Source organism: Equus caballus, chromosome 18 (assembly GCF_041296265.1).
Source record: "Equus caballus isolate H_3958 breed thoroughbred chromosome 18, TB-T2T, whole genome shotgun sequence".
Taxonomy (NCBI): Eukaryota; Metazoa; Chordata; class Mammalia; order Perissodactyla; family Equidae; genus Equus; species Equus caballus.
Genome location: NC_091701.1, coordinates 75,423,184 through 75,439,948, shown reverse-complemented (window position 1 = coordinate 75,439,948; position 16,765 = coordinate 75,423,184). Strand labels below are relative to the sequence as shown.

General features: G+C 41.1%; 1 protein-coding gene across 8 annotated transcripts in view; it reads left to right on the top strand.

Moving 5' to 3' along the window:
• The window catches only part of FTCDNL1 (formiminotransferase cyclodeaminase N-terminal like), a 96,898-nt gene that overhangs the window by 32,552 nt on the left and 47,581 nt on the right, over positions 1 to 16,765 (top strand). For 2 of the 8 annotated variants that reach the window (XR_011428136.1, XM_023622301.2), the window contains one exon: positions 2,342 to 3,842. The exons of 4 other annotated variants lie outside the window; for them this stretch is intronic. Coding sequence is in view for 2 of the 4 variants with exons in the window: in XM_023622301.2 (XP_023478069.1) it covers positions 2,342 to 2,778 (437 nt within the window). In the remaining 2 variants the exon portion in view is untranslated. 8 annotated transcript variants of the gene reach the window in all.

Here is a 16,765-nt window from a genome sequence, read left to right as displayed (position 1 = left end):
AAAACTACTGTCCAGTTAGTCAGAGACTTCTCAGACTCATTGACTGTCTCTGTTTATTCGCTACTTGAATAAGATACAGTGATAAAACAAAATAAATTATTATGCAGCTGAAGTTTAATGGAAGAATTCAAAGTACTCATAACTAGGGCATATGTAAAAAATGATCATTCTGTCTTAAGTGGTTACCTCTTATATTGTTTAAAAGAGAATATAAAAGTTGCTTGTGATGTCTACTTTTATTTTTCTAAGAAATGATTAACTTTATGCTTTTGAAGGAATTTTTAAAATATGTTTTTATTTTAACTAAGTAAATCAGTGTTGGGGCAAGTGTATTCTTCCTAGAATTCTTGTGCTCTGGGCTTAACATCTAAACTTTTTCTATCTTTGATAATTTACCTTAGGCAATGAATTCATTTATTAGCAAGAATGATCAACTTTGGAAATTCTGCTAAAAAAAGGGACAGTTATTGGGCACATGATGGTAAAGAGGCCTTGGCTTTTGCTGGGTGGGGGATTCAGAAGTCCCAGGGCTATAGGGATGGAATGACTATGCCCCGCAATGTGGGGAGGAAGAGCCCTGGGCCCATATGGAGGAACTTCTGTTGAAAGTGATTTGCTTCCCCATCCTCATAAATTACATGTGAATAAATGAATGTTGATTGGGCATTTCAAAGTTCTGGAATAGCAAAGCACAATAGGCCCAATATGTACTTCGAATAGTGGTACTTATTGTAACCAGTATATATACTCTTCAGCAAAATCTGAGTGTGATCCAGCTATTTGTTGGAATGATGAGGCCACTATTTGAGTCAGAATAGGGTGTGTACATCAAATCTGAGGAAATGGGACTATTTGTAACATTGCCTGTTGAGAGGTAGGGGAGAGAGAAACCATGCTTGGATGTTTTTCTTTAGTGAATGAATTAGCGTTGACAAAAAAAAATTCCAGTTGTACTCTGTGAAATGTTAAAACTGATATAATTCTCAAAGATATTTAGAGTAAGTGATTGGTGTATGAGATTATAAGAGAAATGTATTGACTGTTAGGAAATTTAATTTTTATGAAATCAGCATTATGGAGAAGTACCGTAATTTGATTCATTCCTGCAGAATTCCCAGTAGGAAGAGGCCCAGCCTCGGGAGTTGAAATGTTTCATTATGTACATGTGTGGGAAAAAGATGAACTGTGGTTTCCGTGTGCTGACTTTCTGTAAAGCGTCTATTAGTATGAGAGTACCCAGGCTAGGCAGCAAAGCCCCCAACCACAGCTGTCTAGCAGAAAGTGAACTCAGCCGGATATCTCTGATGGATACTGACATCATGAGCAATAAGTTTGAAAGTAGCAAGAAAAAGCAATGACAGTAAGATAATGTTGAAATAGTAGCTAAAGAATTGCCATGTGCTGAAGATGAGGTCAGCCTTTATCCCCTATCAATCCCCCGTCAACTTTGCTTTCAGAAATGTAAGTTTCCCCCAAATGAAGAAACCGCAGACCTAAGCTTTTTATACCAATGCTAATTTAACCAAGTTGTCCATCTTACAATGTAAACTATAATTAGAGTAGGACTATTTATGTAACACGAGCTGCACCATCCCTGAGGCAGGGAAAGTGGGACATTTGCCCCTGGGCTCAAGAGTGGCAATGGCAGTTCCAGTCCCTTGGGAAGCTGGGGATGGAAGAAAGAGGTGCCTCCAATGGGTTGTTCCAAAGAAGGTATACATAGTGTCCCAAACCCTGCCAAGCTTCCTTGTCCTGAGACCCGAGAGTCCCTTTGCGCTTTCCAATTCTGAGGCTATTGGTCACTTTTTAGTGACCTCCTTCCCTAACCAAGACTGTTGTTGAGGGTCATTTGAATCAGATGTCAATCTAACTCAGTGCCAACAGGTCTGTGTCTGGGGAGGAAGCAATGGATATAGACTGTGATTTACTCCTGTCTCCCAGACCCTTAGGCCTGGCACTGAATTCCAAGCCCTATGGAGATGGCCTTGGAAATGAATGGAAGGCCAAGGCTTTTTGCTGCTGTTGATATTTAGTTCTCAAGTGTGCTTTCTTTTTTCTGTTGATATTTTGGAAGATTGGGGTCTTCGTAACTATTCTAGAAAAAACAGCCTTTAGGTACTTTTAGAGTAGATAAAAGTGTCTGCCTGTAGCTCAGAGAGCTCTGTTATAAAGAGTATATGTATGACCTTTAGAAAATTCTGAAGTTGATCATCAGGAATATTTGTGTTGATTTAAATAAAGCCAAGTAAGGGAAAATCCCTGAATTAAAATTAGCTAAAGAATAGAATCTTCAAAACGAGGCTTTGCTTTGCTTGATTCACATGCTTTTCTAATGATTTAGGCATCGGCGCTAGCCCGTATGTGATGGACTGCAATGTTACCATAGACTCTCAAGACTTGGCTGTGGGAAAAGAGATTGCGGCTGCCATTCGGGGCTCAAGTGTGAATGGATTGAAGGGCGTCCAAGCCATGGCTTTTCCTCATGAAGGGAAAATTGAGATAGCTTGCAACGTAGAGAGTTTTGAAGATCAAGAAGCTACAGAAACCTCAGAAGAATCTCAATACATGGCTTTCAGTGTCCTTGGGGACCATTTTTCTTATGTATCTCCTCATTACATAGAAGCTCAGGTTAAAAAGTTGGCGAGTGACCGGGGAATTGGTACCATAGGGAGAGCATTAATTGGATTTACACCCCAAGAATGCAAGAACTGTGCCGAATATGCTATAAGGGAAAGTATTGGAGAATTCTGGAGGATACGAGGAGGTGTTTTCATGTGATCCAATCTAAGATTTTGTTGAAATTTTAAGGAAAACGATCAATCATTACAAAGTTTTCTTTTGACCAGTGAAGATGAGGAGAAGATACAAAGAGCTTGGTTGTAGCTGTGTTTTGGAAAATTAGGAGCATTCTCTATTCAGCAACAACAAGTGTTTATAGATTGTCCGTAATTGCCCTATGATATTTCTAGTCGTCATTAAAACTTCTCGAGAACCTACTCTGCATCAAATTTCTGCTCTTGTGTGCGTTAGCAGCGCTGCTGAGTCCTCTGGGTAAAATGGCCCTCGTTGCTGAATCACCTTTTTTCTTTTCGAAGGTTCAGAACGGCTCTTTATTCAGTCCCTCCTTCCTCATCCTCAAGAGAAGAGACTTAACCTTTTTTTTTTTTTGAATCACCTTTAATTATTGTGTACAAAACTAAAAATGGACTCAATTTATTTGGTTCTTCTGAACTCTTTATTTCCAAGTTCTGTAGTCAACTCTCATATTCTGAGTAATCATTTTTTTTAAATGTACACTTTAAAGAAATCAAACTAATTGACTAAAACTGGGGAGAATTATAAAATAAGGTTACTCTTTCAAAGCATGGTTGTTCTTTCTTGCCTTTCTACTCTTAGGATGACCCATTGTTCATTCTGGAGATGACTCCAAAAGCCAGATTTGTCTAATTTTCCTATGTTTATGTATGGAGATGGAATGACGCTGTTGGCCATGACGCCAAGGAGTTGGGGAATTTAACTGAAAAGTCTGAAGCTTTCTGGAATATATTGCTCTTGAGCAAAGAGAAGGGCGTTGGTGGAAGCATTGTATTTGAAAGAAATAAAAATATGCTGCCTCTTTATGAAGTAAAAGAAGCCACTTGTTGATTCTGGCATTTTGGTGTAAATCCTTAGTATTTATATTGCTTTAGAACAAGGTACTTTCTATCCATAAAGCATACAGAAATGAATTTTTCCATAGATTTTTTTTTTCTTGCTAAAGAAAGATTATGGTCTTGTCTAATAAAGCACGTAATGTGAATTTATTTTAATTAATTAAAAATAAATAAAGAGGTTGAACTCAATCTTTTTATAGGACCCAGTAGTTTATCCTAGTATTGTTTTTACTTAATTTGACTCGACTCTGATGGCATGAATTTTGTTCCAGAATTATACTACTTTAGTTGTTTTCTTCTTGCTGTCAATGTAAATACAAAGAAGGTAGAGAAACGATGGAGCAGGTCTGGTTTTCAGGCGTAGGGAAGTTTGGTCGCTGTGGTGAAGAGAGCACATGCTACCCAGTTAGACCCGAGGTTCGCCCTCTCAGTCTGGAAGAGCCGAGAAGCAGCAGTGCCCAGTCCTTTCCGCGCTTTGGCAGAGGCCTCGTGGCCCAGTAGAACGCGCACTGGACAGTGGGTTGGGAGGCTTGGGTTCTGGCCCACTTTTGCCTTCTGTACCCTTAGTTCCATTACCTATAAGGTAGGAAAAAGGAGTTCCCACCCTGAGCAAGGGCTGTATGCTGGGGGATTAAATGGAAGTACTTGGTAAGCTGAAAGGTAAAAATGAAGCATACTATTAATGTTTTTTCCTGATCTCTTCTAGAGCTTTGCTTCAGTGTTGGGCATCAACATTAAGCAGATGAGACAGGGTAAAATCACGTGCTGCCGCTGAGTCAGCTGGGCTTGTAGGAGGGGTTGATTCATTTGCCAGGTACCTGAGTTAACCTCTCCAGGTTCATAGCCCTGCATTCCATGTGGCTGGCCCTCAGCAAGGCCTGTTTGAAATCAAACATCTAAGTGGGTACGGAGTTTCAGTTTGGGAAGATGAAAGAATTTCTGGAGACGGATGTGGCGATGGTTGCACAACAATGTGAATACACTTAAAAAAGGTAAATTTTATATTATGTATATTTTACCACAATTATTAAAGAGTGTATGTTAATTTCACAATAGTTTGAAAAAAGCAGCTAAATAAGATAATTTCATTAAACCCAAACTTTCTAAATAAAATTTTGGCAAATTTCTACCCATTAAAGTATCCAAAATATAAGACCTGTTCTTCCCTATTTAGTCTATTATGATGGGCTCTGGCACTACATGTGAAGTTTAAAATAGGGCTGATTAGGGGTCAGCCCGGTGGCGCATCGGTTAAGTTCACACGTTCCGCTTTGGCGGACCAGGGTTCGCAGGTTGGTATCCCGGGTGCAGACATGGCACTGCTTGACAAGCCAAGCTGTGGCAGGCATCCCACATATAAAGCAGAGGAAGATGGGCACGGATCTTAGCTCAGGGCCGGTCTTCCTCAGTAAAAAGAGGAGGATTGGTGGCAGATGTTAGCTCAGGGCTAATCTTCTTCGTCAAAAAAAAAAAAAAAATAGAGCTGATTAACTTTGTTCTTTGATCCAGCTGTCTCTTCAAAAACAAGAATTTACTATTTTTGTTGTAATTTTCAAGACCAGCACAATCCCACTTCTTACCGCTCATTGATATTCTAATTCCCCTGTTCCTTCGACTGTCTTTGTGTCTTCGCTTTCTCCCTTGCTCTACCAGGGTCCGTAGAGAATCTGAAAGAGCTCTGACTTGCTGCAGGTTTATTCTGTGGATGGATGCAGTATCACCAGCTCTTTCTGGCGGAAGTAACTGGGACGGACCTATGACAACTAAGAAGGATTGTCAAATTGGGTTGAGAAAATCTGACAAAATGAACTAACTACCCTGACTCCTATGAACCTTTTCTCATATTGGCCTCTTAGGAACAAACCGACAGTTTGTGCAAATGTTTCTGCAGTATTTTTGTTTTCGTCAGACCACAAAGTGGACATTGTTGGAGTGTGGCTTCATAGCTCGTTTAACCTCCATCTCCTGCGACGTGACTTTGGCCGTGACTTGTGCCAGTTGTGAATAGGACAAAATTGATGTGGACAAATAGAGTTTACATTTTATCAACTCTTTAGTGTTTCTGCTCTACCCGACTTTGAACTTCAACTTTTAGTTCCCTAGAAGAGGGACGAGGAGAGCAAAAAGCCAGACTATGAGGGTAATAAGAACTTTTGTTGTTGTTGGGGGCGGTGGGAAGGTTGTCATTTGTGTCCAACCTGAATTTGAGCTTGACTCAACAATAAATTCAAACTCCTCAACATAAGAGGGAGGAGCAGGCTGAGTAAAATATAACTGCAAAATCAAACAAAATGGGGGGTGATATTTTCATTCCTCAACATGATGAAAAGCCTCGCTCTGTAATTGGTTTGTACGGTCTTGGAAGTGGCGTCCGTGGTCCACAAAGGACCACTCTCTGAGAGAGCTGCAAGGAATTTATCATTCCCTCTGGCTGAGCCAAAGCAGGCTTGATATACAGTTTTGTTTAGTGTAAATATTCTCATGTTACTGTTTACCCTGTGGGGCTATGAGGATCTCACTGACTGGGGTACGTGCTCCACTGCCTTGCTTTTAAAAGGCATTTATTTGACTCTGTTGTTTGTACTTGCCCAGAAACTTCAGAGAAGGGCCCAGGCACTTGTTTGATAAGCATCCAGACCATGCTCCCGGAGTATGTCATGCTTGGGGTTAGAAAAGCTTATTGTTTTAAGCAGGCCTGCACATGGCTTCGAAGGAGCCCATTTTTCATCCCTAAGAACAATTAGGACACGAACAGCAATCTCTTAAATGCTTCTCGAAGGTGTAAGAAAAGGTCCTGGTGAGTGTGGCTCTGCTCGAACTCAGCCTGAAGGTGAATTACTCTGCCACTTTTTTTGTCCCTATTTGCAATTTTTTGAGGCAAATTAGTTTGTTGTGGTAAAATTGAGATGTGAGTCAGATACCTAACATGGGGTGAATTTCTCTTTCTAAATGTGCAGTGTGTGCAGTGTCCCGCTCTTGACTCTCAACCCCACAGCCACCCTTCTTATGCTGCCCTTTGCCCCTGGGACCCTGCAAACCACTTTTCTCCTTTGCGGGCTGGTTCCCTGTCAGGCCCAGCCAATACGGGGTCCTAGATGGGGAGGCTGCAGGGCTGGAGGAGGCCTGCTCCTTCCATTTGTTTCCTGCTTCTGGCAGTTGCCCCTTAGCAATGGCTCTTGACCTGACAGTGGCTCTTGGTTCCAGACTCCAGCTTCTTTTTCTGATGTTTTCAGAACTGGCCTCATCATGCCCCTCAGAAGCACCAGCAGTGGCTGAGCAATGGCTCTGCAAGGCCTTTCCGAAGCTTCTAGGCTCTCAGAATCCAGCCTCCTCCTTTTGTTCCTTCAGCCTCAGGGCAGAGTACATCCTGCAGTTCTGTCTCTGGGGTGCCATGTTCTTTCTTGGCTCTTTTGGTTCTCCAACAACTGTTGACCAATTTCTTCTATTATCTCTTTGGAAATACTTAATGTTGTTTCTGTTTTCTTGACTGGATCCCGTCAGAAATAAAATTCTCAGGAGACCAAACAGAAGGAAGCAAGAATAAGGCAGAAAATATTTAGTGAGCATATAGTTCCTAAGGAAAACAACCCAATGATGGTTGCTCCCCTTTTCTTCTCATTAGCATTCTAGTCTCTTAATTTCGTTGTTTTCCTATTGTCAATCTCTATGTTCCCTTTGACAGTCTTGCTATTCTTTCAACTCATAGGGAGTCTAAATATTGACTTGAGGTGAGGGTGGGAAATATCGTGGTAAACCATTGGATGGAATTTTCCAGTGAATGTCATTTATGTAGTAACTTATTCCACCATGTAAAATGTAGACTAATATAAATTTTTTTTTTAAAGATTGGCACCTGAGCTAACATCTGTTGCTGATCTTCTTATTTTTTTCCTCCTTCTTCTCCCCAGGATCCCCCCAGTACATAGTTGTATATTCTAGTTGTGAGTGCCTCTGGTTGTGTAACATAATTTTAACAATTAAAGTCTTTTAAATCTAGTTATGTGTCTTTCCTTTTGTGGTCATCTTCACCTGCCAGGTAGATGGTGCCTTTTAGCTGGTGGTAGGCTCTCAGCCAAACACCTTTCCCAAACCTCCTGTGTACCATCCTACTAACTTTTTCTTAGCGAATCCCATATGTAGCCAGTCACTGTTTCCTAACTTCTTAGGTACTTATATCTTCATGAAGACCAACTGTTTTGGAAAAAGTAATCATTGTTATCGATGTAGTCTAGCAATGACCCATTGTTATAAAGCTATATTGTTTCTAGTAAGTGTAAAGCATTTTTGGAAATTGATAAGTATTACTCTCTGTCTACCCTGAAATTATATTCAGTAGTTCATCTTCCTTCATGACGTCTACTCCAATATTTCACAAGGCTAGAAGGTAGATAAAATAGCAAGATACAGGAAAAGAAGTCTTCGGAGAACCCTTTTGGCTTCACTAAATGTGGCTATCTTTCGTTGAATTCCAACTAAGTGTCAGGTACTAGTATATGATTTTCACAACAACCCTTTGGAGTAGGTGATTGTAAAGTAATAACACCTCCCAAGTTTCTTTTAGCCCGCTGGGTCAACCAAGAGCCTCCTCTCACCATATCCCATATCCTCTGGATTTATACCATGCTCTAACCCAGAACAGTGCCCTTGGACCCACATCCTCAGGACTCCAGGCCTCCTGCCAGGCCTGGTCAGCTTTTGTTTCTAGTATCTTGTGATCCAGTGAGAAATTGTACATCCAGTTGGTTGACCCTCCCCTTTAATGACAGTTCTATAGGATGGCCGACCTCAGAATCCTGAAATTTCTTCCAGACCTTAGACCTCTCTCCAATACTTCTGTACTCTTTCTCATTTAAAATTTCTTCCAGATCTGTCTTTTACACAATTAGCATGTGCTGAGTTCTTGCCCATTTATTCCTTCCTGTACCTGGAAGATCCATCAGTGTCTAGTGTAGCTTCCTCCGCTGGACTGTCAGTGGCCCCTCTGCAGGACTGGTTCTGTGCCGCGAGGCACAATCCTGCCTCATCAAGTGTGGGAGTGGAGGATATATCCCCACATCCCCAGATTTCTCTTAGCTGAGTATCCTCAGATTGAGCCACAAAACTTGCTCCAATTAATTGGGAGATTCCTGGAATCACTCACACTGTCCTGAAAGAGCCAAATCGGCCATAGGACCCAGAATGGCCCCCATCAGTATTTGAGTCAGAGAGGAAGATAGCCACCAGATGGTGCCAGAACTGCAGCCAGGACCATGGTGGCTGTGGATTGTGTAGCCCAAACCCCAGAAGTCACTTGGGTTATTTCTTTTACTTTGAATTCACATCCACACATTTTATGCAATTATGTTTTTCAGACTTGACACATTGAGTTGTGGGTGGGTTTGATTGATCTCTTATTTGTCCTGCTGGCTAGACTATAAAGTCTCTGAGGATAAGGCTCCATTCACAAGTATTTATTGAGCACCTACTGTGTTTCAGTGGCGCAGATTTACCATGATGCTAATGAAACTTAAGCTGCACGTGCCTTCACTTGCATGAAGCCCTTGTGAGCCCTGGGATAGGCCCTGGTATGACTTTGTAAAACTTGCAAATGGAAGATATTTTAGACACAAATTGTTGAAAATGCTGTCTCTTTCTGATTATACTTCTTCATTAAACTTCCCCTCATGACAGGTGGTATTGGAATAGCCAGGGTTGGCCTCATGGGACTGCAACCTGTGCAACAGCAGAGTCACATGCTTGATTCATTGCTCTGCTGTCGCCGAAATTGTGAATAATTTTTAGGAAGATGACCCCTGTTCTCATTTGCGCTGGGCCCCACAAAGTATGTAGCTGTTTCTGGGAGTGGCTCTGGGAGTTTTTGGACTCAGTGAAAGAGGAAGTTGAGTTGGGGATAATTAGGATTTCGTGGGATATGTTTATATGGTGCATAGTCACTTCCATGTGGAGTGCAGTTATTGCCAGCTCTCCTAGGGTAGGAATGGCTTCCGGGAATAGTCCTCGCCCCGACTGTGATGGCTCTCCCAGTGTTGGGACACACAAAGCAGGGCCAGAGGAGTGTCACAGATGAATGTGTTTTCTGGTGCCCAGAACCAGTAAGACTTGAGTTGTGGAGGAAAAAGGAAGTTCAAGAGGTATGGAGCCAGAAGCCAGAGTGTGGAAAATCTTTCCAATTATTAGTAGCATAAAATTGTAAGCAAAGGATGTGGTTCTTAATAATGTCCATTAAAAACAGAAACTGTGTCCTGCAGGAATATATATGTTGATGTAGTTTATAAAATTATAAATGCACCAGATTATTTCTTTTTTTCGTGAAAATCATATGAGGTAGAATTGATCAAAATTTCTGTTTTGGGGAACAAATCTCTGGTAGCACTACAAAGAGCAAGCACGCAGTGTGGGAAGCTGTGTCCTCAACATTAATAACTATAAACAGATTTCTATCAACCATTCTAGAAAAAAGAATGAATTAGCTTTATGTTCTCTTTATATAAAATGACAAATTGTCATTTGAATAGATGATCAAAGAGTATGCAGCCATAAAAATGTGGAAAACATGTAGAAAAGTGTCATAGAGATAATTAATAAAAATGTTAGAATAACGATAATATTTCTTTGCTTTTAAAAATGTGTAATTTGTTGTGGTTTATTTTCTCTTTCTAAATTCACTTATGAGCTTATTTTTTGATTGTTTTTCTATTCATTTGCCTGTTTGTAATCGAGGTTAATTGACATAACATTATATTAGTTTTGGGTATACATTATAATGATTCAATGTTTGTATATATTGCAAAATGATCACCACAGTAAGTCCAGTTAACATCTGTAACCGTATGATTATTTTTCTTATAGATGGTACTCAAAATCATATAAGCTTCAGGCCGCACAGAATCTGGATCTGCCCCCGTGTGCTGAACACATGCAAGCACTTGACTCATATCCTATCTTATTTAAGCCTCACAACATTCATCTGACATCCATATTATTCCCACTCTGCAGGAGCAGAAACTGAGGCTCAGAGAGGTTAAGTAAATTCCTTGAGGTCAAGCAGCTGGTGAGTTGCAGGGCCAGGTTTCTGTTCAGCTCTGTTCTTTGGGAAGTTTATGCTTTTACCCGTTGCTCTCTAGTTTCTAGAACAACAAGTCATTTCCCCGGAAAAGTCTTCTAAGATCACCGGGTTAGGTTATGCTCCATGATGCCTGTCCTTTCTTTCATAGCCCGCATCACAGTGATGGAATTGCTAACGTGCGTGTCATCATTATGCTTCAGCCTCCATGGAGGAAGCTGCTTTGTTGATAGCATAGGGGTTCAGCGTGTATAGCCAGTGAATTAGGTCCCCCTAGGTCTACTAGTTTTCAGAGACGTGTTAGAGCAGCTTCTTGCTTCAGACTCTTTCTTTTCCCCATTTCCTCCTCCAGGCAGAGGAAGGGTCCAGGAACCACAAAACATTAGGCTCAGAATGAACACCAGAGAGGGTTAGGATCATGCAGTTGGTAATGGAGAGATGTGATTGTTTTTTCATTTACACCTTCGGATGGATGCCTGGTACCCATTCTAGGCATCAGGTACCCATTTCCAGGGGGAAGGAGTGGCGGTGGCGCTCACTCATGCCATAAATGTATGTTTCATCGTTTTGTGTTTTTGTAAACTGAGTCATCTTAAAATGGGAGAACACCTGTATCCAATTTTCCCTGGAATGTACAACTGAGTTCTCTTATACTCCTCATTTCAGACGGGGTTTTCTGGATGACACCATCTGGGAAATGTCACTTTGATTAAAGTAAATACGCAGCCTAGTTCACACTGGGAGCCTATTTGAATTTCCCTAAGTAGCCACATCTTACAGAAGCAGAAGGCAGTCGGCTCTTTGGTTTGGGAGAACTTGAGAGTGTTGCATTCCACGCTTTGGTGTCAGTCGAATGGCAGTGTGTGGCCGACTGAGCTCTGAAGGCTTTTGTGTATTTTTCTTTTCTTACCATTGGGCAAATTTTTTTCTTTTTCAGTTTATTTTGACACTGAGAAGAAAATACATAAAAATAAAAAACTTAGCTTTATGATTGCCAAGTTTTTCTTCCAAACTAAGAAAAGGAGCCAGTTGTTGAAAAATATGATGAATGGCGTCCTTTGTTTTATTTTCAATGTAGCACACGAGGGCAGTGCCATGGAGTGAGGCCAGATTCCCCAGGCGGGAGGGAGCGCTGAGCTGAAAGGAGGCCTAGTGGTTTGGGGGACGGGGGTCAGGTTGGTGTGTCAGGATTTCCTCTCAGCTATGGCAAACAACTCTTTCTTTCCTCACATGCCCACCCCTCCTATCTTTCAGTCGTTCTTTGTGTTTTCAACACTTGCTACTGATGAGGATGTCATCGATTTGGAAGAAAACACTATTGGTACAATGTGGGGCTTTCAGCTTTGAGCTGTGGTTTTCCCAATTTGCACAGCTACTGACTTATGTGAGTGTGGGATCATGTACAGTTGAGGGCAACAGTCAGTTGTTAATGTGTAAGCAAACCCTACGATTGTTAGCATTATTCCTCCTTTGTTGTCGTCTTGTCACCAAGTGGGCTGGGAGAGACAAGGGCAGAGACTCCAAGTTCCCTGTTCCGAGAGGCAGCCTCAGAGCAGTCCCCTTCGGTCTCTCTGCCCGCCTCTCCTCTCGCTGGGGTTAAGGGGCGGGGGCGGGTGGCAAGGGTCGCACACTTCACTTTCAAGGAGGCCAGGGAATGTCTCAGACGGCTTTAAAGCGTCCACGTTTTCCCAAAGAAGTTAGATCTAAAATTGCCCTGTGGACAACGGTGAACTGTAACGGGCTGGAGCCTGCGACACCTCCCCCGTTTGGAAGTCCCCTCTGAAAACGTTCTGGACCTTGACTGGAGTATTTAACTCATTTATTATAAATTTTGTTTGCAAAGGTGTTTTCCCCACTGGACGGTGAGCTCTTTGAGAAGAGGCTGTTTTATTCGCCTTGGTAATTCCAATGTCTGGCGTCAGAAAATCTTTGTTGAATAAATTAGTGCACAAACAACTGAATTCGGAGGTTGGTGTTGGGTCAGAACTAGACGGCTCTCCAGGCGCAGACGGTTTAAGCTTTTATCAGCTGACTTGAGGTCTTGTCGCATGCCGTTGCATCACACTGGGAAAGTACAGTTAAAGGAAGGAACCGTTTGGAACTTCTAGGGAACTGAAATTTTGGCTCAGCTTATGTGTGAGGCTGGGGAAATCGGATGGAGACACCCAAATTCCTTGTAAAGATAGACAATCAAATGACTCTGGAATGCAGACACCTGACTGACTTCCCAGGGAAGCGTTAGCGGAGGACGGAGTGCTGGTTTGAGCGACTCAGGCTTCTTCCTGCTGTCTTTGCTCTTGAAATTCGGGCTGTCTTTTAAATGCCCCAGGATCCACTTGTAAACTCTTTAAGCAAAAATGATGCCAGGTTCTGTTCTGTGGCTACCAGATTGGAGCTTTTCTCTCCCTGCTTCATTCAGTTAATTGAGCTGTGCTGGAAGGTTCAGTAATTTATTCTGTGGAGTCTTTCTGCGCAAACAATCCCAGGCTGAGGGAAAGAGGCTTAGCCGAATCTCTCAGACGCTTGAAATGCAGAACTCATGTTTTAGAAAACACTAATGAGTCAGTGTCCTCAAATGTCATCAATAAAAGACAGTCTCCATCATCAGCTTTTCATTAACTGAGCTCAGAGTTGCTTCCTCTTATTGCTTTTTACATGTTTACAGTATCTCATTCTTTCCTTGATTCTGGATTTTCACACCATATGGCCACATCTTTAAGTCATTTTTCAGCTGCTCTATTAAATAGTAAAATGAGATTCAGAACAGATTTCTTTGATTTTAAAATAGCATTTTGGATGTGTGACTTTTTTGTAAATAAAAAAAGAATTAAAGCACTCAAAAGCATGAAATTTCAGGTATTCCTACCCAGACAGTGGAATAGGTAGCTTTCTACTTACTTAGAGTAAATATATGTTTATCTCATGGAATTTCACCTGCAGTATAAATTGATTCATTCAGCCTACATATTGAAATTCATTTCTACTTAAATAAGATTTAGCCTCCACTATTGCTAATGAGCATAGATTGAAAATGAAATTGAAAATATATCTTTTATAACTATTCAATAGTATATTTCTCATTAGAAATGATTGCTGTAGTTTATAAGTATACATACTATGTATCAATAATGTTCAATTCTGTAATTGTGGTTGTCATTCTAATATTTAATCAAATGTAGGATTTGTTTATATGTTACTTTTTTTCTGGACTCTAGTGGTTGGTTCCTTGAGAAGCGGCAAAGGAAAGAGTGTTACAGCTAACATTTAGACCTCAGTGGGTGGAGTTGCTCCGTGACGGCTAAAGCTTGTAGCCCTGCAATTTAATGCAATTTACTTGTAAGGGATGAGACATTTAAAAGGCTATTGCATATTTACTGCTTGTTTTCTGAGCCAGAAAGGGCCTTTTGGTGTAAGCTGATTGGGGGTTTTTTTTGTTTTGTTTTGTTTTAAAGGACAGTACTTAACCAAAGGAAACTGCTGCATGAACAAATTTCGTAATATGAGTAAATTTGCCATTGATCCAGACGTTAGCAGTAGGGACTGTGTCAATCACAATTAGTCAGCTTATGAGGATGTGATCTGAAATCTTCAATTATCCATTAAAATCTGGACATCAGCTTGAAGAAATGACTGACCTAGAGTTGATTGTTTAAAGTTAAAACCTAGTGCACTCAACATCCAAAGGTCAATAGTCTCTTAATTGTAATTCAATAAAGTCAATTTTAAGCAGTATACAATTTGTGAGCGTATAAATTCAGTTCACATATTTTGAATCCAATGATGGTACTATTTACTAGAGAAATATGCTTTGGTTGAGGATAAGTCCACTGAGTGAGTATATTTGGATTTTAATTGATGTTTTTAAGCTTATTATTTAATATGATACTTAGGAAAGTAGCAATTTGGAGCAACTGTTCTACATAATTCAGGTAAAATTCTGCTTTTCCTGAATTATCCTGGTATATTAATTGGTTTTATTGTCACTGTGACGAACTTACACAAGATTTTTAAATCACAATAACAAAAAAGTAAAAAATTATTTTTAATTCTGTTTAAAATTTTAAAATCACAAGCACTTCCATGTGTTCTGTTGTATTTTTTTCATAACATAAACCTCTGGAAGAAATATAAGGTGTCTCCCAACATGTTGTGTACCATTTATAGGATGCAAAGATCGTCTTCACAGCCCAAACCAAGAGGGCTGCATGTTTTCCACAAAGCAGAAACCATCATCTCTCAGCATTTACTAAACACCTGAAAGTTAGTGGGTAGAAAATTGTATAGACATGGTGCTTTTTCCTAAAAACTTGAAATTAAGATAGATGGCACTTATCCAAACAAGTAAAAGATGGATGAATGACAATGTGATATAGACAGTCCACTGACAGATCAGAGGGACAGACGTTCCTCCAGCCCCGTGTGGTCATTTTGGCCTGAAGGTGAGCACAGAGGGTCCCCTCCTTGAGGGCGATGCAACAGGGGATTTGGAGGAGGTGCCAGTCTTCCCGTGTTTCCAGATTGTTACCTGGCAGGAAGCAGTTCATTCTTCTCAGGAAATTATTTATTCAATAAATATTCATTGAGGATCTACTGTGTGTCAGGCAAGATTCTAAGAGACAGAGCTGTGAATGAGACAAGGCCCCTGCCCTCAGGAAGCTTGCTTTCTAGTGGTAGTCTACAAATAAACAGAGAACTTTTCAAGTGAAGCTCAGTACCACGTAGAAATATAAAGCAGAGCAAGGAGGATGTGAGGGTCTGGGGCGTGTGTGCATTCTTGTAAAGTGGTCAGAGAAGGCCTCATGAGAAGATGACCTTTGAGCAGAGACAAGGCAGACAGAAGAGAGTGTGCTGATACGGGAAGAGAGGCAAGGAGGAGGACAGCTGGAAGGAACCAGGCAATGCCTCAGCTCCAGCCACCTTGTTTTCAGCTATCGTGTCTGACGTAGACAGCAAGTGGGAAAGGACAAACTTACAACAGTGTTCACATCAAAGATCTCTTCTTCTCCAGTAAATACCACCCTGGAAAAATAATTTTATCATCTCCCATTTCTTGACTGCCCTGTCAGGCAGGCATTGGGTTGGACATTTTGCAACAGAGCAGGTTGAAATTTTTATAATTTCTTTTCCTCTAGTAAGGAAACTGATGCTTAACTAAGGTTAAGTGACTTGCTCAGGCCCATTTGGCTTTGAACGGTAGAGCCAGGATATGCCCTAGGGTCAGTCTGACCCCCAAGTCCCTCCCTGTTGCTGCTGCCCCTCCAAGAGGGTAAAATGCCAGGGAAAGTGGCAACGTGAAAGGATTATTAACATATCTTCAAGAGGTGACAGATATTAATGTTCTTAACTGAATGAGAAAGGCTGAACTGTCTACTGGGAAAAGTCAGAATAGCAAATGGCTACCGACGTCTGGTGGACTTCACTGAAGGCGGCAAGATCTTCCACCACAGAGAAGAGGAAACGTGGCTATTCTCTACTAAGTTTTGGCTCTTTGGGCCACTGAGCCACTTAATCCATGACTCCTTTCTCCACTGAAATGAGAAGTATTTGCTTTGGCCACAATGCTTTTTTATTTTTTATTTTTTTATTTATTTTTTTTTTTTTAAAGATTTTATTTTTTCCTTTTTCTCCCCAAAGCCCCCCCGGTACATAGTTGTGTATTCTTCGTTGTGGGTTCTTCTAGTTGTGGCATGTGGGACGCTGCCTCAGCGTGGTCTGATGAGCAGTGCCATGTCCGCGCCCAGGATTCGAACCAACGAAACACTGGGCCGCCTACAGCGGAGCGCGCAAACTTAACCACTCGGCCACGGGGCCAGCCCCTATGCTTTTTTATTTTTAAACTTCTATTTACTTTATTAGGAATGCTGGTTCTTCTGTGCAAATATAGCCAGCCTACTGTTATGAGTAAAAACGGCCCAGTTCCTTTAAGCAGCCTTGGAAATATATTAAAAATTTGCCAGCTCCCAAACTTTATACCAGTTTGTACTCAAATAGATAATATTAATAAGGTTAATATCCATTAGTGTTCATCTGGAGTTATAAATTTTTTAGG